This window comes from Bubalus kerabau, chromosome 12 (assembly GCF_029407905.1).
Source record: "Bubalus kerabau isolate K-KA32 ecotype Philippines breed swamp buffalo chromosome 12, PCC_UOA_SB_1v2, whole genome shotgun sequence".
Lineage (NCBI taxonomy): Eukaryota > Metazoa > Chordata > Mammalia > Artiodactyla > Bovidae > Bubalus > Bubalus kerabau.
Genome location: NC_073635.1, coordinates 80,086,581 through 80,104,805, shown reverse-complemented (window position 1 = coordinate 80,104,805; position 18,225 = coordinate 80,086,581). Strand labels below are relative to the sequence as shown.

General features: G+C 45.9%; 1 protein-coding gene across 3 annotated transcripts in view; it reads right to left on the bottom strand.

The window, feature by feature from the left end:
* Positions 1 to 17,414, bottom strand: part of UBAC2 (UBA domain containing 2) — a 170,492-nt gene extending 153,078 nt beyond the window's left edge. The window contains exon 1 of one of the 3 annotated variants that reach the window (XM_055542932.1): positions 17,185 to 17,414. In XM_055542932.1, the coding sequence (XP_055398907.1) occupies positions 17,185 to 17,386 (202 nt within the window). In that variant the 5' untranslated portion in view covers positions 17,387 to 17,414. The remainder of the gene's footprint in view (positions 1 to 17,184) is intronic. The other 2 variants (XM_055542931.1, XM_055542930.1) reach the window with 2 other exon arrangements.
* Between the last annotated feature and the right edge of the window lie 811 nt (positions 17,415 to 18,225).

Here is an 18,225-nt window from a genome sequence, read left to right as displayed (position 1 = left end):
CAAATAAATGTATTTTAAAAGAAACTTTACATCACTATAATAATTACAAAATGAGTGCCACACTGTCATCAGCAGGTGATAACTATAAAGTGAACACGCTTTACGAGCTTCTAACACTGCTGCTGACAGAAAGATGGCGGCCTGCCTCTTTCCTCCAGGTCACAGCTGGTGACTGGCTGCTAACAGCAACGCACGTCAGACTAGCACCTGACTGCGACTCTCCCTCTGTTACAATCAAGAGGAGAAAGAACTGACAGGGGAATTATTATCTCACGTTTGTCTCAATGGCCCTTGGTGTGGAGCCCACATCCTGTGTAAAACCATCCCCATATAAACGGCACACATGCCTGCCTTGCCGTGACAGGTGGGTGGCCCTTCCACAAAACCCCACCCCCAGGCACACTCGGATTTTCTCACCCACAGCCATTCATCTGGCATTTTTCTCCCTGGCAGGAGAAAAGGCCTGGCCCCCAAAATAAAATTCAAGAAGTGCCCTCTGAAGAAAGTGGCGATGTACTTGGGAGGACGCTGAGGTGTCTAAGGGCTGAGAAGGACTCGAAAAGAGCGCGGGTATCTCCAGACTCCCCCAGGAGGTGCCAGCCTGGGGAACGCAGATCAGTGGGAGGGGGTGGGTGGTAAGAGGAAGGGCAGCCTTACTCAGAGTGAGAGTTACACAGGGCTGAGCCCCCCAGCCAGCCCGCAGGCCAGCAGTCGGGGATTTCCTCCTGCTCCCCACCTCTGCAGCCTAGTCACAAGCTCTGCACACCTGAACAGGGCCTGCAGGCAGCCCGGCAGCAGAGGTATGGGCCTCCTGGGGACCAAGACCAACCCACACACAAAGAGGAAACCCACACCAGCTACTGAGGAATCCAGTCTCTCACCATGCACAAGAATGGCCAAGTGAGCGTCTGGAAAGTTCACCCTGTGTCCTCTGCACCAAAACGTTTACTGCAGGAGGGAGGCCAGGGGGAGAACACAGAAGACTTCCAAGAAGAAAATGATGCAAGGCTCAAGAAGCCGCAGTAGCTGAGGGTGAAATTAAGTAGTGAAGAAATAGTGAAAGAAATTAAGAGACTTCCTGAAGTAGCACAGGTTTTATGACCCAGGGCTCTATTTTCTCCTACGACTCCAGTCACACTCCTTGGTTCAACACTGACTGTGTGTAGGTGTGTGTGCTCGGTCATGTCCGACTCTTTGCTACCCCATGGACTGTAGCCCGCTAGGCTCCTCTGTCTATGAGGCAAGAATAATGGAGTGGCTTGCCATTTCCTCCTCCAGGGGATAATGAATACACAATAATAACAATGTAAACATAGCTATCATTATGATTTTCTGTGTGTGTATGTGTCTGAGAGAAAGAATGCATAGGTTAAGAACTTGCATAGAAAAATCTCTAAAAGAATGACCATTAAACTATCAGTAATAGTCATTTAGCTGGAGTAAAATGTGACTATTCCTTTCTACATTACATTACTTGTGTAATTTGTGAATTTTTTGGCAGCAAGTATTTTTCCGTTTTGTCATTAAGGCAAGACAAAAACAACACTAAAAGTCAGCTTTGAACATCATTAACAATGTTATTAATGATGGGGTAAATTTATTTAAGGCTAAATGAAAAAATCAGAACAGGAAACTGTATATAGATCCAATTTTGCTTTTAAATACGTTTACATACATACATATGTATGTAAAAATTTACAGAACACCAAGATATGGGTTTGGGTGGACTTGGGGAGCTGGTGATAGACAGTGAGGCCTGGCGTGCTGCGGTTCATGGGGTCGCAAAGAGTTAGACACAACTGAGCAACTGAATTGAAGATGTAAACAGGGATGAACTCTCGGTGGCACAGCAAAATGGAATTCTATGTTCTTCCTTTTATTTCCCAAATTTTCTACAATGAAGACCATGCCCAATAAGTCTTAGAAACAAAAAGTTAATCAATTTAATAAAGAGTTAAATTTCCTTGTCGCAGGGTCCATAAGCCTGAAAGTACTAACTTGCATCATCAATCTTTAAAAAACAACTAATACTGTGCTCTTTTCACAGTATCATGCTACATTCAAGGGACTAAGGTGACATAAGCATTGGAAAATGTCTGAGAACAGTGGCAATGTAACATAAAAATCTCATGAAAAATGTCTGGGAAAGGGAATCATGATTTACATAAGCAGTGCAGGGGGTCGCAAAGAGTTGGACATGACTGAGCAACTGAACAACAATAAAAATAACAATAATTTTCATTTATTATTTAAATGAGAGTTAAAATTTAAGCAATGTACAGCATGTGACGATAGGTAACAATACTGTATTGTATACTTGAAACTGGCTAGTAGATCTTGAATGTTTGACACACACAAAAAAGATCACTGTGAGGTGATGGGTATGTTAATTACCTTGACCACAGTAATCAGTTCACCATGTATACATATGACAAAACATCACATACAATAGAAACATATAAAATTTTTGAAAACTATATCTCAATAAAGCTAGAAAAAATGAACTGAACAATATAATTTTAGGTTTAAAAATTTTAATTAAAAAAAAATTTTAAGCAGCCCCACACACTACCAATGTGTTCCACAAAGCACACATCAAAAATGTTGGAGTCAATTATTATTTATGATATTCTTTATCAGGCTGTACTTATTAAAATTCCATAGAAATACATTTTTAAAGTAGCTTGATTTAAGGTAGGTTCTGACTTAAACTGATACTGCCATAAGCTGAGAATGGAAAAAGGTGGAAAAGGCAGATAATGGGCTAAGTCACTTTAGTCGTGTCTGACTCTTTGCAACCCTATGTATGGACTGTGGCCCGCCAGGCTCCTCTGTCCATGCGATTCTCCAGGCAGAATACTGGATAGGGTTGCCATGCCCTCCTTCAGGGGATCTTCCCAACCCAGAGATTGAATTCACGTCTCCTGGGTCTCCTGCATTGCAGGGCAGATTCTTTACTGCTGAGCCACTGGGGAAGCCCAAGGTAGATAATGTGCTTAGTTGCTCAGTCGTGTCCGACTCTTTGCAACCCAGGGACTGTAGCCCGCCAGGCTTCTCTGTCCATGGGAATTCTCCAGGCAAGAATACTGGAGTGGGCTGCCATTCCCTAATTAGGATTTTTTTTTTTTTGGTAGGAGCTAATTGAAGAAAGTAGGGAAAACCACTAGACCATTCAGGTATGACCTAAACCAAATCCCTTATGATTATACAGTGGAAGTAAGAAATAGATTTAAGGGACTAGATCTGATAGAATGCCTGATGAACTATGGACGGAGGTTCGTGACATTGTACAGGAGACAGGGATCAAGACCATCCTCATGGAAAAGAAATGCAAAAAAGCAAAATGGCTGTCTGAGGAGGCCTTACAGATAGCTGTGAAAAGAAGAGAAGCGAAAAGCAAAGGAGAAAAGGAAAGATATAAGCACCTGAATGGAGAGTTCCAAAGAATAGCAAGGAGAGATAAGAAAGCCTTCCTCAGAGATCAATGCAAAGAAATAGAGGAAAACAACAGAATGGGAAAGACAAGGGATCTCTTCAAGAAAATTAGAGATACCAAGGGAACATTTCATGCAAAGATGGGATCCATAAAGGACAGAAGTGGTATGGACCTAACAGAAGCAGAAGATATTAAGAAGAGGTGGCAAGAATACACAGGAGAACTGTACAAAAAAGATGTTTATGACCCAGATAATCACGATGGTGTGATCACTCACCTAGAGCCAGACACCCTGGAATGAGAAGTCAAGTGGGCCTTAGAAAGCATCACTACGAACAAAGCTCGTGGAGGTGATGGAATTCCAGTTGAGCTATTTCAAGTCCTGAAGGATGATGCTGTGAAAGTGCTGCACTCAATATGCCAGCAAATTTGGAAAACTCAGCAGTGGCCACAGGATTGGAAAAGGTCAGTTTTCATTCCAATCCCAAAGAAAGGCAATGCCAAAGAATGCTCAAACTACAGCACAATTGCACTCATCTCACACGCTAGTAAAGTAATGCTCAAAATTGTCCAAGCCAGGCTTCAGCAATACATGAACTGTGAACTTCCAGATGTTCAAGCTGGTTTTAGAAAAGGCAGAGGAACCAGAGATCAAATTGCCAACATCCAGATCATCGAAAAAGCAAGAGAGTTCCAGAAAAACATCTATTTCTGCTTTATTGACTATGCCAAAGCCTTTGACTGCGTGGATCACAATAAACCGTGGAAAATTCTGAAATAGATGGGAATACCAGACCACCTGACCTGCCTCTTGAGAAACCTGTATGCAGGTCAGGAAGCAACAGTTAGAACTGGACATGGAACAACAGATTGATTCCAAATAGGAAAAGGAATACGTCAAGGCTGTATATTGATTGTCACCCTGCTTATTTAACTTCTATGCAGAGTACATCATGAGAAACGCTAGGCTGGTAGAAGTGCAAACTGGAATCAAGATTGCCGCGAGAAATATCAATAACCTCAGATATGCAGATGACACCACCCTTATGGCAGAAAGTGAAGAGGAACTAAAAAGCCTATTGATGAAAGTGAAAGAGGAGAGTGAAAAAGTTGGCTTGAAGCTCAACATTCAGAAAACTAACATCATGGCACCTGGTCCCATCACTTCATGGCAAATAGATGGGGAAACAGTGGAAACTGTCAGACTTTATTTTTCTGGGTTCCAAAATCACTGCAGATGGTGACTGCAGCCATTAAAAGATGCTTACTCCTTGGAAGGAAAGTTATGACCAACCTAGATAGCATATTCAAAAGCAGAGACATTACTTTGCCAACAAAGGTCTGTCGTCAAGGCTCTGGTTTTTCCAGCGGTCATGTATGGATGTGAGAGTTGGACTGTGAAGAAAGCTGAGCACCGAAGAATTGATGCTTTTGAATTGTGGTGTTGGCAAAGACTTGAGAGTCCCTTGGACTGCAAGGAGGTCCAACCAGTTCATCCTAAAGGAGATCAGTCCTAGGTGTTCATGGGAAGGAATGATGCTAAAGCTGAAACTCCAGTACTTTGGCCACCTCACGCGAAGAGTTGACTCACTGGAAAAGACCCTGATGCTGGGAGGGATTGGGGGCAGGAGGAGAAGGGGACGACAGAGGATGAGATGGCTGGATGGCATCATCGATTCGATGGACATGAATTTGAGTGAACTCCGGGAGTTGGTGATGGACAGGGAATTCTGGCGTGCTGTGATTCATGGGGTCGCAAAGAGTCAGACACGACTGAACGACTGAACTGACTGAATATACTATGGCTGTTTTTATTTGCATAGTGTTCTTTTTACTTTCTCTTTATTAGTCAAGTTATTAAGAAAGAGAAGGGAAAAAGAACACTATGCAAATAAAAATAACCATAGTATATTAGTTCCTACAAGAAAAAAAAAATCCTAATTAGGACATAAAACATCTCTAGTGAAAACAGAACAAGATTTTGGTTCTGCTTAGGAAGAAAGAGGGAGACTCACGGACTGAAAGCCAACAAAAGGAACGTGGTGGACCCGAGAGAAAGGAGCTGCAGCAGACACAAGGGCAGCAACGAAAAGCAACGTGCCAGGACTCAGAGTGCGTTTTCAGTGACCGGGAAATAAGCCCCACTGCTGAGCAGAGCTGCTGTATTCATCACGAGCCTATGAACAGGGTCAAGTGGTCGAGAGAGCGAAATGTAAATAAACTTGAGTCTGAGCAGTAGCAGTGTGCATTAGTTGACAACACACAACAGGGAGCCAGACTGCATTCCAAGTCTAGCCGTGCTCCTCCCCAGCTATGATCCTGGACAAGTTACTTAAATACTGCACCTCACCTTCCTCATCTGCAAACTGCGAGGAATAACTCAGAAGAGCACCTCACGGGGTTGTTCTGAACCAACCAGCGGTTCAGATGGAGCCTAGTACTGTCATGTAAGTGTTACACGGTAAAATTTACAGTGTGATACAAGTAAAACTGGTAATGATGCATATTTTATTAGTTGTTGATTGAAAAATTACAGAGATACGCAGAACTCTCATTTAAATGATGATTCTCTTTCCCAGGTGTTTTTCCTAAGGCTTAGAGGTTATATTCCCATTGCTCCTAGTCAGAGACTAAATTCACATCAATTTAGTCTCTAATGTGGCATGACACAGTGGAAAAAAACACTGGCTTTGGAGGCAGGCAAACCTGAGCTCAGTCTTAGCTCTTCCACATAATTTGGACAAATTACACTCTGAGCCTCAACATACTCATTTGCAGAAAAATAGAGTAATAATACCTAGAGCGACTGTGAAAATTAAACGTGGTAACTTAAGTAAACCAATATTTTCTCCCTTAAAATTGCTGGTAAAGTTGTAGGTACCATCCTGTGGGGCTAGAATTTGGCAGTATCAAAAGTTAAAACACTCTTTATCTAGTCTTCTTTTACTTCTAGGAATATCTGAAAATTAAGATGCTCTCAGCATTACTATAATGGAAAAAAAAAAAAAAAAACAACAGAGGGAAGCACAAACCTAACTGTAAGAATAGTATACTAAGAAAATGCTTATGACAAAGGAGAAAACAGCAGAATATACACACAGTCATTATGACTGCATTTTAAGCGTGTTGCATGAAATAAAAGCAAGTTAGAAAATAGTATTCAAGTGTGATAAACTTAATTATTAATTTGGATATTCATTTTTGCAATGGAAAAAGTATAAACACCAAGATGTTAATAAATGATGTTTTTATTTCTTCCCACTACTTTTCCATATTTCAGAATTTTCTTTGGTGAACATGTATTCATTTTACAATAACAAAATCAGTTAATTTAAAACAAGAACATAAATGTATAGAGGGGAAAAGATTAAGAAAATTAACTGAAATGCTAACTGTGGTTTTTCTCTATCTTGCAAGCTTTCTATAATGTGGTTAATCTTACTTTAGATTGAAAAGAAAAACATTGTTTTTAAAAGCATCCTTGCTCAGGTTTGCCCTTTCCTACTTAATATGTCTTTCCTTCTCAATCAAAATTCTTGAATAAAGAGTACTGTATTTCTCAAGAGTTTCAAAAAATCAGTTCAGTTCAGTTGTTCAGTCGTGTCCGAGTCTTTGCAACCCCATGAATCGCAGCTCGCCAGGCCTCCCTGTCCATCACCAACTCCCGGAGTTCACTCAAACTCATGTCCATCGAGTCGGTGATGCCATCCACCCATCTCATCCTCTGTCATCCCCTTCTCCTCCTGCCCCCAATCCCTCCCAGCATCAGAGTCTTTTCCAATGAGTCAACTCTTCGCATGAGGTGGCCAAAGTACTGGAGTTTCAGCTTTAGCATCATTCCTTCCAAAGAATACCCAGTACTGATATCCTTTAAGAATGGACTGGTTGGGTCTCCTTGTTTCAAAAAATACACTCCCTCAAAACTTAAGAAATCTGGGAAGCAGCTTATCCCCAAGAATCAGGCATTAAAAGCAACTGGTTCAGGGGTTTGGGCAAACCAGGCCTGCTCAGTTAATCCCTTACTGCAACAAGGAATCAAATCTGAACACAAATACACAAAGTCACCTCTAAAGAGGCCAGCCAAGTAATCCTTGGCCCTCAAAACAGAAACCTAACTAAAACAAGATGGCAAAATTGCAGGTTTCACTGAGGTACTGAAATATTAATACAAGAGTCGCTGAAGACCAAACGGAGACTCCACAACCAAAATGCAGAGTTTACAAAGAAAGAGCACCAAGAGAGTCCTCTCGGTCAGATCTTGAGTATAAAGAGCAGAAGGGTGAGAGCTCTCTGCTGTGGAGAGAGGACATCACGAGGAAGACGAGTGGAGTGAACCACCAACCCACTGTGCGTACATCCAGGCCCTCGCGTCAAGCTGAGCAAGGGGTGAGCTGAATACTTGAGCCCTGATAGGAGGTGGGGGGTACAGTGGGTTTCTGGAAAGCAGAAGGAGGAGAAGCCATGTTGATCAATGTGATAAAAAATGTACGACCAGGACAAAGAATCAGCAATTCCAGCAGAGCAGAGGTGGACCACAAGCCAGAGGCGTCGTCTTTGATTTGTCCAACAGTACCCTCAAGCAAGCCAAACAGGCCTTAGAAGGAAGAAACTGCAGATGGACCTAAGTTTCAGGAAGCTAAGGAAGAGTCACCAAATGAAGCCCACCAGCCTAACAATACATCCCCCAGAGGTCAGGGGAGCAACCCACATGAGTGCCTCCCCAGACATCGAAAGAACCTACAGGACAGAGTCAGCTTAAACCACTGGCCAGGCGCAGAGAGAAGCATAGAACAGTCTGAGCTCCTCACCATTTCTTCATCCTCCCACTCTGCCCCATCTAGAAACCAGGAAGGAGAAACTGGAAATTTCAGGGTCAGTTGGGACACAAAAGGTCAGAAGCTAGTTACATCACTTTCTCTGACAAGGCATTACCAGCTACAAATCCCAATTGAGAGAAAGAAGAAGGAAAAGTCTTAAATTTGAATGAAGGCTGAATGAACTGAACTAGGTACTTTCAATCTCTAAAGAGGGAGAAAATCTTAACTGGGAGAAAGAGGGAGAAAAAGTCTTACCTTTGGATGAAGGCTGAATACACTGAACTGGGTACTTTGATCTCTAAACTGAGCTTATATTTTGTGACTTCTGTTCCCTAAGGTTACTGCCACCTGAATGCACCTTTTGTCTTTCACTTACTACTGAATCCCGAGCTCCTAGAAGAATAGCTGACTCACGGGTATAGTAAACAGCTGTTGAATCAATAACTTAAAGAGTGAATAAAAAGTCATAAAGCCTGATGCCGTTTCCTAAAGGCAAAAAGCTTCCCAAGCCAAGTGCATTTTAAAGAGATGGTGAGAGACAAAAATATTTACTTTGATCATCTCCCACAACTTACTTATGTATTCAACACATTGAGTACATACCTGAGGAAAGAATGTATCAGAATGTGGTATGGCCCTTCCTGGGAGCACCACCAGAGCCGCAGTGCGAAACTATGGAAGTGTCGTGTCAGCGCGATGCTGGTGCGAGTGCTCGGCTTCTGAGGCCATATCCTAAAGCTGAAATGAGGGTGGGGTTTGTAGACCCTGAGTGACCCACTGGTCCTTACGGCTCACCCATCTCTAGAGTGAGAAGAATGTCCTTACCACAGGCTGGCACCACGGTTACCGCGGATTCATCAACTGCATTTGACTCGAGCTTCCTAACTAAGGTTTTTGGATAAAGAAAGAAGAGTTTCACTCAAAGGAAATTTCCAGCTCAGCTGAGAACGAATTTCGCACTCCGATAAATTTATACTGGTTCCCAACTCAGGGCTATGTGAGCTTTAGTTAGCATGATACCCTTGGGTACTGACAACCATACGAATCTCCAAAGGGCTGACTCCAGCTCTGTCTTCCTGAGACTCGCTCAGCTGTCCATCCCAACAATCCACTCTATTTCTACTCTCTACTTTTGGCTCATGGGCTTCCCTGGTGGCTCAGTGGTAAAGAATCCACCTGCCAATGCAAGAGACCCAGGTTCCATCCCTGGTTGGGAAGATGCCCTGAGAAAGAAAATGGCAACCCACTCCAGTATTCTTGCCTGAAGAATCCCCATGGACAGTGGAGCCTGGAGGCTATAGTCCATGGGGTCACTAAGAGTCGGATATGGCTTAGCAACTAAGCAACAACAACCTTCAGTTCACTCTTTACTTCGACAGAAATAGGTTTTGGCCTTAATGATCCACTGAAACTGCTCATCTTAAAGTGACAATAACTTATAGCCAAATTCAGGAGCCCCTGAGGATGTGAAACAAACTAAGTAGATGTCGTCAGGAGATGAGAGGAGAAAGTCAAAGAACAAGGAATTTTAGAAAGGTACAGACTACCAGGTATAAAATAAATAAGATACAAGGAGGTAATGTACAGCACAGGGAATATGGCCAATATTTTATAATAACTTTGAATGGAAGGCAATCTATAAAAACTGCTTATCAGTATGCTATACACCTGACACTAATATAAGATTGTAAATCAACAACACTTCCATTTAAAAAAAAAAAAAATCGTACAAAAAGTGTTCATCAAGGCCAGTGTGAGAGAACATTCCACTAAGACAAGGAGTGAGAGGCCCGTATGTGGACAAGGAAGTCTCTGGTCACTCACTCTCGGTGGTATGTGGGGGAGGGAAGAAGGCACGGTAAACGCCAGGCCGCAGCCGGTGACCATCAGAAAAAAAAACAAACAGCTAATTAACTGCAGAGCTTAAGAGTGAAGGGAAGTGAGAAAGGAAAACAAGTGAAGACATCTTTCAAGAAGCTTGGTAGGGAAGAAGAAACAAAGTCATTAGCAGTTGGGCACGTACAGAACACAGTCAATGGATGAAGTGGTTATGCTTCTGTATTTTTAAGACTCCAAAGAAGTCTCCAGTTAAAAATACTTCACCCTAAGACTATACTTTCAGGGATCATTTCCATAGGTTGTTACTAGAGGAGTCTCTCTGCTGTATGACACAGGGAACTCAAACCGGGGCTCTGTGACAACTTAGAGGGATGGGATGTGGTGGGAGGTAGGAGGAAGGTTCAAGAGGGAGGGACACATGTATACCTATGGTTGATTTGTGGTGATGTATGGCAGAAACCAACACAATATTGTAAAGCAACTATCCTTCAATTCAAATTAAATTAATTAAAAAAGAAAAAAAATACTTCACCCTACTTATTTACTAGGCAAAACTCTAGGAGTTTACACATGATAAATGTTTTCATCTTCACAACCACCCGAAAAAAATAGGGAATAACATCTCCTTTCCACAGAACTAGAGCTTCCCTGGTGGCTCAGATGGTAAAGCATTGGCCTGCAATGCGGGAGACCCGGGTTCGATTCCTGGGTCAGAAGATCCCCTGGAGTAGGAAATGTCAATCCACTCCAGCACTCTTGCCTGGAAAATCCCATGGACGGAGGAGCCTGATAGGCTACAGTCCGTGGGGTCACAAAGAGTCGGACATGACTGAGGGACTTCACTTTCACTTTCACTTTCCACAGAATAGGGATCTGAAATATCCTGGGGATCTCCGAAGAGCCCACAGCAGAAAGCACCAGCTTTAACTCGTGCCAGAAGAGAGGAGGGAGTGTCACTAGAAAAGGCAGCAGAGGATGATTTCCCTGGTTGCCCAGTGGTTAAGACTCTGAGCTCCCAATGCTGGAGCCGCAGGTTCAATCCCTGGTCAGGGAACCAGATCCCACATGCTGCAACTAAGACCCAATGCAGCCAAATAAATAACAAAAATACGTTTTAAAAGAATGAGTTAAGAATAGACAAAGGGTGGGCCTCAATTAGAAGAATTCTTTGAGATTGGGGGGAAAAAGAACTACGTTCACATGCCTGACAAACCCTTACTCGTCCCTCCAAAATCAGCTCGAACATCACCTACATTAGCACATCTCCTCTAACACCTGCTAAAGAATGGATACAAACAAGTTAGTGAGAGGATGTGCCCAGGCATGGCCATGGGTGCCAACACCCATGGCCCTTGTATCTGGGATGGAGTAAGCGTGGGAACAGCCTGGATGATGAGACAATGGAATCCAAGAAATGGAACTGAGCAGCCGTGCCAGGACTCAGCTCGCATGGACACCACACATTAGGATGAGGCTGGGGTTTTGCCAGGTGGGCAAAAGGGATCAGCAGGACAGGGATCCGAGGTCGCCAAGGGTCTCGACGGCAACGCAACTCGGGGAATCAACCGTGGTCTCCACACTGGAAGTGGAAGATGCCAGAAATGGGCTGTAAACTGGAGACAAGGAGATCAGAAGTCTGGCCATCAGAGTCACCATGAGAGAGTGGGAAGAAGCTGCAGGAGTTTGTTTACAAAGAAAGCAGGCAAATCAAACTAGGTCAGGTGAGGACAGTTTTCTCCTAGAGAAACACCCATGTCTGCCTACTCTGTTGTCTCCTGTCTCCCTACTCTGTTGTCTCCTGTCTCCACTGCGTCTTCAACACTGGTTTGGAACTGCCTAAAGTTTTACTTTGCCAACAAAGGTCCATCTAGTCAAGGCTATGGTTTTTCCAGTGGTCATGTATGGATGTGAGAGTTGGACTGTGAAGAAGGCTGAGCACTGAAGAATTGATGCTTTTGAACTGTGGTGTTGGAGAAGACTCTTGAGAGTCCCTTGGACTGCAAGGAGATCCAACCAGTCCATTCTGAAGGAGATCAGCCCTGGGGTTTCTTTGGAAGGAATGATGCTAAAGCTGCAACTCCAGTACCTTGGCCACCTCATGCCAAGGGTTGACTCATTGGAAAAGACCCTGATGCTGGGAGGCATTGGGGGCAGGAGGAGAAGGGGACGACAGAGGATGAGATGGGTGGATGGCATCACTGACTCGATGGACCTGAGTTTGAGTGCACTCCGGGAGTAGGTGATGGACAGGGAGGCATGGCGTGCTGCGATTCATGGGGTCGCAAAGAGTCGGACACAACTGAGTGACTGAACCGAACTGAACTGAGCTGAAAGTTTGTCCTCAGCCTTCCAGGTCTACTTGCTGCTCCCGGTGTCGTCATTCACATCCAGGGCACAACCCCCACGTAATGGCCCGTGTCCAGGCCAGCTCCCTCTCTGCAGATGGCCCTTGGGTTATCTTCAACTGGACTTCCCAGGCCCTCAGACACTAAATGTCTTCCCCCCAACTGAGCCCTCCGTTTCTACACTCTCTGCCTCGGTGAACAGGAACGTGTCTACCCGGTCACCTTCAACTCCTTTCTCTCTCCCGATCTCATGAGCTCTACTGACACAGCCTACCTGCCTACACATTTTTAGAAACCTCCTTCTCCCCCGTGTCTATCTCCACTGCTCCCACCTGCACCTAAGCCATCAGCCTCTCCCGCTGGACTCTGGGCCCCTCCTGCTGGCCACCCTATTGCCTTGACCTAAATCTGTCCCTCAGAATCATCCCCCTGGTTTTAAAAATTCAGATCTCTAATGGCCACATTAGCTCTTCTGAATGTGACTCTCTGGGGATGGGACCAGGAATCTGAAAGCTCCGTGGCTGCTCTCGCAGCCAGGACACAGGCAGCGTATGGAAAACCCTGCTCGCATCCCCAAGGGGAAGCTTCCATTTTGCCACCCACAGCAGCGTGAAGCCTCCCCAACCAGAGTTTCACAGCTTCACCTTCTCCTGCTTCCTGAACTCGGCTCTACCATCCGCTCCTGTCTGTGTTCCTGGGGAGGGGCAGCTGGCTACATCTGCTCTTCAGGTTCCATCCCCAGCCCTCGACTCACTGGCCTCTGAATGACGTCACTGCACACACCTCTGTGCAGGAAGTGCTCCCCTCCGCTGGAATCAGCAATCCCCTAACTGATCACTTCTGGCCTCTCTGCCAGGCCCTGCCCAGGCTCCGTCCCCCACAGAGGCCCTCTCCCTACTTGCACGCCTGAGCAGTTCGTGCTCAGGCTGCAAAAGTCAGCTGAAGCATCGCCCCACAATGGAAGTCTTAACAGCGCCTCTCCCCTCCCGAGCCCACCCCCTGCCAGAAACCCACAGCACCCAGTACAGACATTGTCTCATTGCTTTTTGTCAACTTTTCTCCCGCTAGACACTGAACTCCTTGAAGGTGGGACCTGAAATTGGAATACATTAGACAATGGGAGAAGGCAATGGCACCCCACTCCAGAACTCTTGCCTGGAGAATCCTATGGACAGAGGAGCCTGGTAGGCTGCAGTCCATGGGGTCACTAAGAGTCGGACACGACTGAGTGACTTTACTTTCCCTTTTCACTTTCATGCATTGGAGAAGGAAATGGCAACCCACTCCAGTGTTCCTGCCTGGAGCATTCCAGGGACGGGGGAGCCTGGTGGGCTGCCGTCTATGGGGTCGCACAGAGTTGGACACGACTGAAGCGACTTAGCAGCAGCAGCAGACATGCAATGAGTGTTGCTTGAATCCACGGTCAGAGTGAGTACACTGTGAAGTAAGTCATGGGACCGCTTACTAATAAATGTCAGAAATAATACATCTATTACTCAACATGTAGTCGTCTCTAAGCAAGGATCTAAAATGAGGCATGAACATGAGTCCTACGCACGTTTATCCAGTCCTAATCACCCGACAGCAGTACAGTTTCAAAGACATGGTTGCAAATGCCTTTTGCTTGATTCACGACCCTGGCAGCACCAGCTTTCTTCAACACCTGGAAAACGCCCTGCTCTGCCTGCTTGAGAGTCTCTGCGCTTGTGTCTCCCCTTCTGCAAGATGCACACTGTTCAACAAAAACTCACCTGTTGGCTCCTTCACACCATTTCGGTCACCTTCCTGAACGTCTTCTCTGACCATGACAGCTAAAGCAGCATTCTTTGCATTCTTCCGGCTTCCTGCTATAGTCCTCTATAACTACAGTCTACGCCACTGCCCTTGAATTTTCCTCACGACACTTACCACTATGTGCAATCCCATGGTAACATACTTATTGGATGCTGGTCTGCTTCATCCTGTGTACCACTTTATCCTTTGTACACAAACAGTATGTGGCTTATGTACATAGTCAACAGACACTTGCAGAATAAATAAATAAATGAGAGAGAGAGGAAAGCAAGTGTAACATGAAAACACCATCATCTACTAGTCACAGAGGTGGGAAATATGCAGGTGGTAGGAAAGAGCAGGGATTTTTCCCTTAAAAAACACACCTTGGGGCAGGGTTAGGCAAACATTCATCCTCAGGACACTTAGGATCAGAACTCTCATTTACCAAAGGGCACATGACTTATCTAAAGGAAATCACTTCCCTTTCAGTGGGGAGCCTTGCAAAGAAAACTTTAGAGCAAGGAAAATTTTCCTGCCTAGACTTGCCAAAAGACCAGTCCGGGGAAAAAATGGTGCCTAAACAACACTGTAAGTTCTGCAAACACTGGGACCAAGACTTGTCCAATGTCAAGTCCCCAGAACCCAGCAAGAGTTGTCACATCCCCAGAAACCAACTCATAAGAGTTGCTCAAAATGTTTGTTAAAGGAGCATATAAGACAGGACTTCTGAGGAATGGCCATTCCACCCATTTTTATGCTTCGGATACATTTATTTCAGAAACAAGGCAAGACAGCTAAGGAGGAGCCTTGGGCCTAGGCCTCTCCCCAGGCTGCAGTTTGGCTCCTAGAAATCAATACTTATCAACCATGTGCCACAAGTAATCATGTCTTACCTTCCCCAGAGTCACCTTATATCAAATTTGAATATACTTTGGCAACATAATGGCTAACAGAGCATAGTAACCAGTAACAGATTTTGCTTGATGTTTTTTGATTAGCAAGGAAGGATGGCTCAAAATGATGAAAGAAAACAAATAAGACTGAAGAATTCTACCATTGATTGTGGTGCTGGAGAAGACTCTTGAGAGTCCCTTGGACGGCAAGGAGGTCAAACCAGTCCATCCTAAAGGAAATCAACCCTGAATATTCATTGGAAGGACTGATGCTGAAGCTGAAGCTCCAATACTTTGGCCACCTGATGTAAAGAGTCGACTCATTGGAAAAGACCCTGATGCTGGAAAGATTGAGGGCAGGAGGAGAAGGGGATGACAGAAGATGAGACAGTTGTATGGCATGAATGGACATGAATTCGGGCAAACTCCATGAAAGAGTGAAGGACAGGGAGGCCTGGGGTGCTGCAGTCCACTGGGTCCCAGAGTCGGACACAACTGACCGACTGAACAATAACAACCGCTAATTTCCTATTCAGCAGTGCATGGCTCATAGTAGGATCACAAGAAAAACACACCACCTTCTCAACTATCAGTTTCAACAGTCATGATGTTCTCTATCCAAAAGGTACTCTGAGGAAGATTAACTACCTAGTAGCTGTTAAGATACTCTGAGGCCAGTGCTTGAAAAATGCCATAAATCAAATCATGAAACAAGGTAAATCATAAATACTAAGCCCACTTCAAAACCTGAGAAGCTGAGAAGTGAGGAAGATTTATAATTATGCCTGTCACCCTGATACTAACTTACTCCCAGACTAAGATATCAATTTACTGACAAGGTATCTTAATACATCTTTTGTTACCAGAACGTTTATTGACCAGAGACATATTAATATTCACTTATGTAACAAACTGCTGACCACAGGTGTTAATTTCTGCAAAAATCCCCTGGTCAATAATGCGATCTGTGTTCTCGAAAAGATTCCTAGCTTTCACAAGAGATCATGAACGTTTGGAAATGTCAACTGCCTCTGTACTTGGTAAGATTAACTTCACACATTTGGAGATAAGGAAGCATGAACAGTGACAAGCAGTTGCAAAAACTGTAGCTGTTCAAACAGTTCGCTGTTGCTCTGTCAATGCCTAACCTCAATGCTGGTCAGCTGACATACAGTCCATCTTGAAAGTTAAAGTGAAAGTTAAGTCGCTCAGTCGTGTCGGACTCTTTGAGTGCCCGTGGACTGTAGCCCACCAGGCTCCTCCATCCATGGGATTCTCCAGGCAAGAATACTGGAGTGGGTTGCCATTTCCTTGAGTCAATTAGGCCATTTCAGCAAGAAAAAGAAAGCTGTTTAAAAGGCTCTATATATTTCTCTACCCTCTATCTGTTGACACCCCACCGCTGATACTCCACTAAAACATAACAACATCCAGCAGCAACGGCCCTGCTTGTGCCAAACTCCTTCCAAACTTCCTTCCACTTTCAAGTACTTTTAATCAGTTTTTGTTTATCTAAATACTCCTAAGGGAGGCTGAGGAGGAAAAAAAAATCAAAGTAAAACTAAGGGGTCAGGTTCTGAAGCAGAGGTTTGAAATCTGCATCTGAGGGAAGCCAGTTGGGGTCCCTCGGTAGCCTAAAATGAATGGAGCAGGTTTCCAGCATCGCCTCCACCCGGACAGCCTCTGGTTTCTCCGCTGAGGGCAAGAAGCCGGGCCAGAACACCAGGCAACCCAGCCGGACCCTAACTGCCCAGCCCACTTGGCGGCAGCCCCGGAGCACCTGAGCATCGAACCTGGGGCTCACAGGCGGTAGGGGGCGAGGGGAGCTGGAGGCGGGACTCAGTCCTCACTGGCCCCTCCAGGCTGAGACGGGGGCGGTGACCGCTGGCCCCAAGGGGCAGGAACTACCAAGGTTCTGGCAACGGGGATGGGAGATCCGCCCCCCACCACCCCACCACACACACACACACACAACCTCCTGCAACCCCCGAATCCCTGCCGCCCCCAGCCTCCTCAAGGAGGTACCCAATGGGTGCCGTCTAGGGGACACAACCAGGATGGCGGCGGCCGGTACTCACAAAGCCCACTGGAGCCGGTGCTGGTGAACATGGTCCCGGCGCCGGACCCAGAGCCCCCGCGGGGGACAGGGGGAGGGGAAGCGGAGACTGAAGAGGGGGGGCGGTGTGGAGAAAAACCCTGTGACCGCGCAGGCGCACTCCGGGCGAAGCGACGAATCGGGCTACTCGACTCCACACATGAGGCCGCCAGAGAACAACGCATGCGCGGCTCGTCCGTTGTTTAGTGTTTCTTTCTTTTTTTTTTTTTTTTTCCAGCCCGCTCCGCCGCCTCACCTACTTCCTGCCGTGAAAGGGAAGTGCGTCCGAAGTGAAAGGGGTCCGCCTCTTCGGATTTTCCCGATGGCCGCGGGAGCCTTGGGAAAGGAGTGGGGATGGCTTGTGGGAGGAGTGGGTGTAACTCTGGGGAGACCGCTTTAGTACTTTAGCGCCGCCCCTCGCCCCGTGGAGTCACCAAAGCAACATATGCCTCCGGAATGCCGGCGCGGGGGACATTTCCTCTCCGCTTGACGCCAGGCGCGTTCCGCGCGTGCTCAGTCCTTTCCGGGCCGTCACGGAGCCGGCTCCCCGGCTGACTGTTGACACGACCGCCTCGCGTTCCGGTGTCCGGCCGAGTGCTGAAGAGACAGCTTCTCGGATGGAAGAGGACCCGGAGCTGGAAGGCCGTCCTTGTCGCGGGGAGCAGGGCGGTCCAGCTGTTCCCTCCGCCTTGTCCCGTGTCAGTCTCTCGCGAAATCCCCACAAAAAGCGCCAAGTGCCGTGGTCCCTGGACCCTCAACCCCTCTCCGCCGTGGTGGCCCGTGTCATGTCACTAGCCGCGGTGAGTCTGTGGCGGAGCGAACCGACTCCCCAGACTTCTGTCATGGAGTCCTTAAACGGACGCTTGCCATTAAAAAAATTTTTTTCCTCCTTGTAAAATTTTTACTGCTTAGTAGGAGATCGGTCCTGGGTGTTCTTTGGAAGGAATGATGCTAAAGCTGAAACTCCAGTACTTTGGCCACCTCATGCGAAGAGTTGACTCATTGGAAAGGACTCTGATGCTGG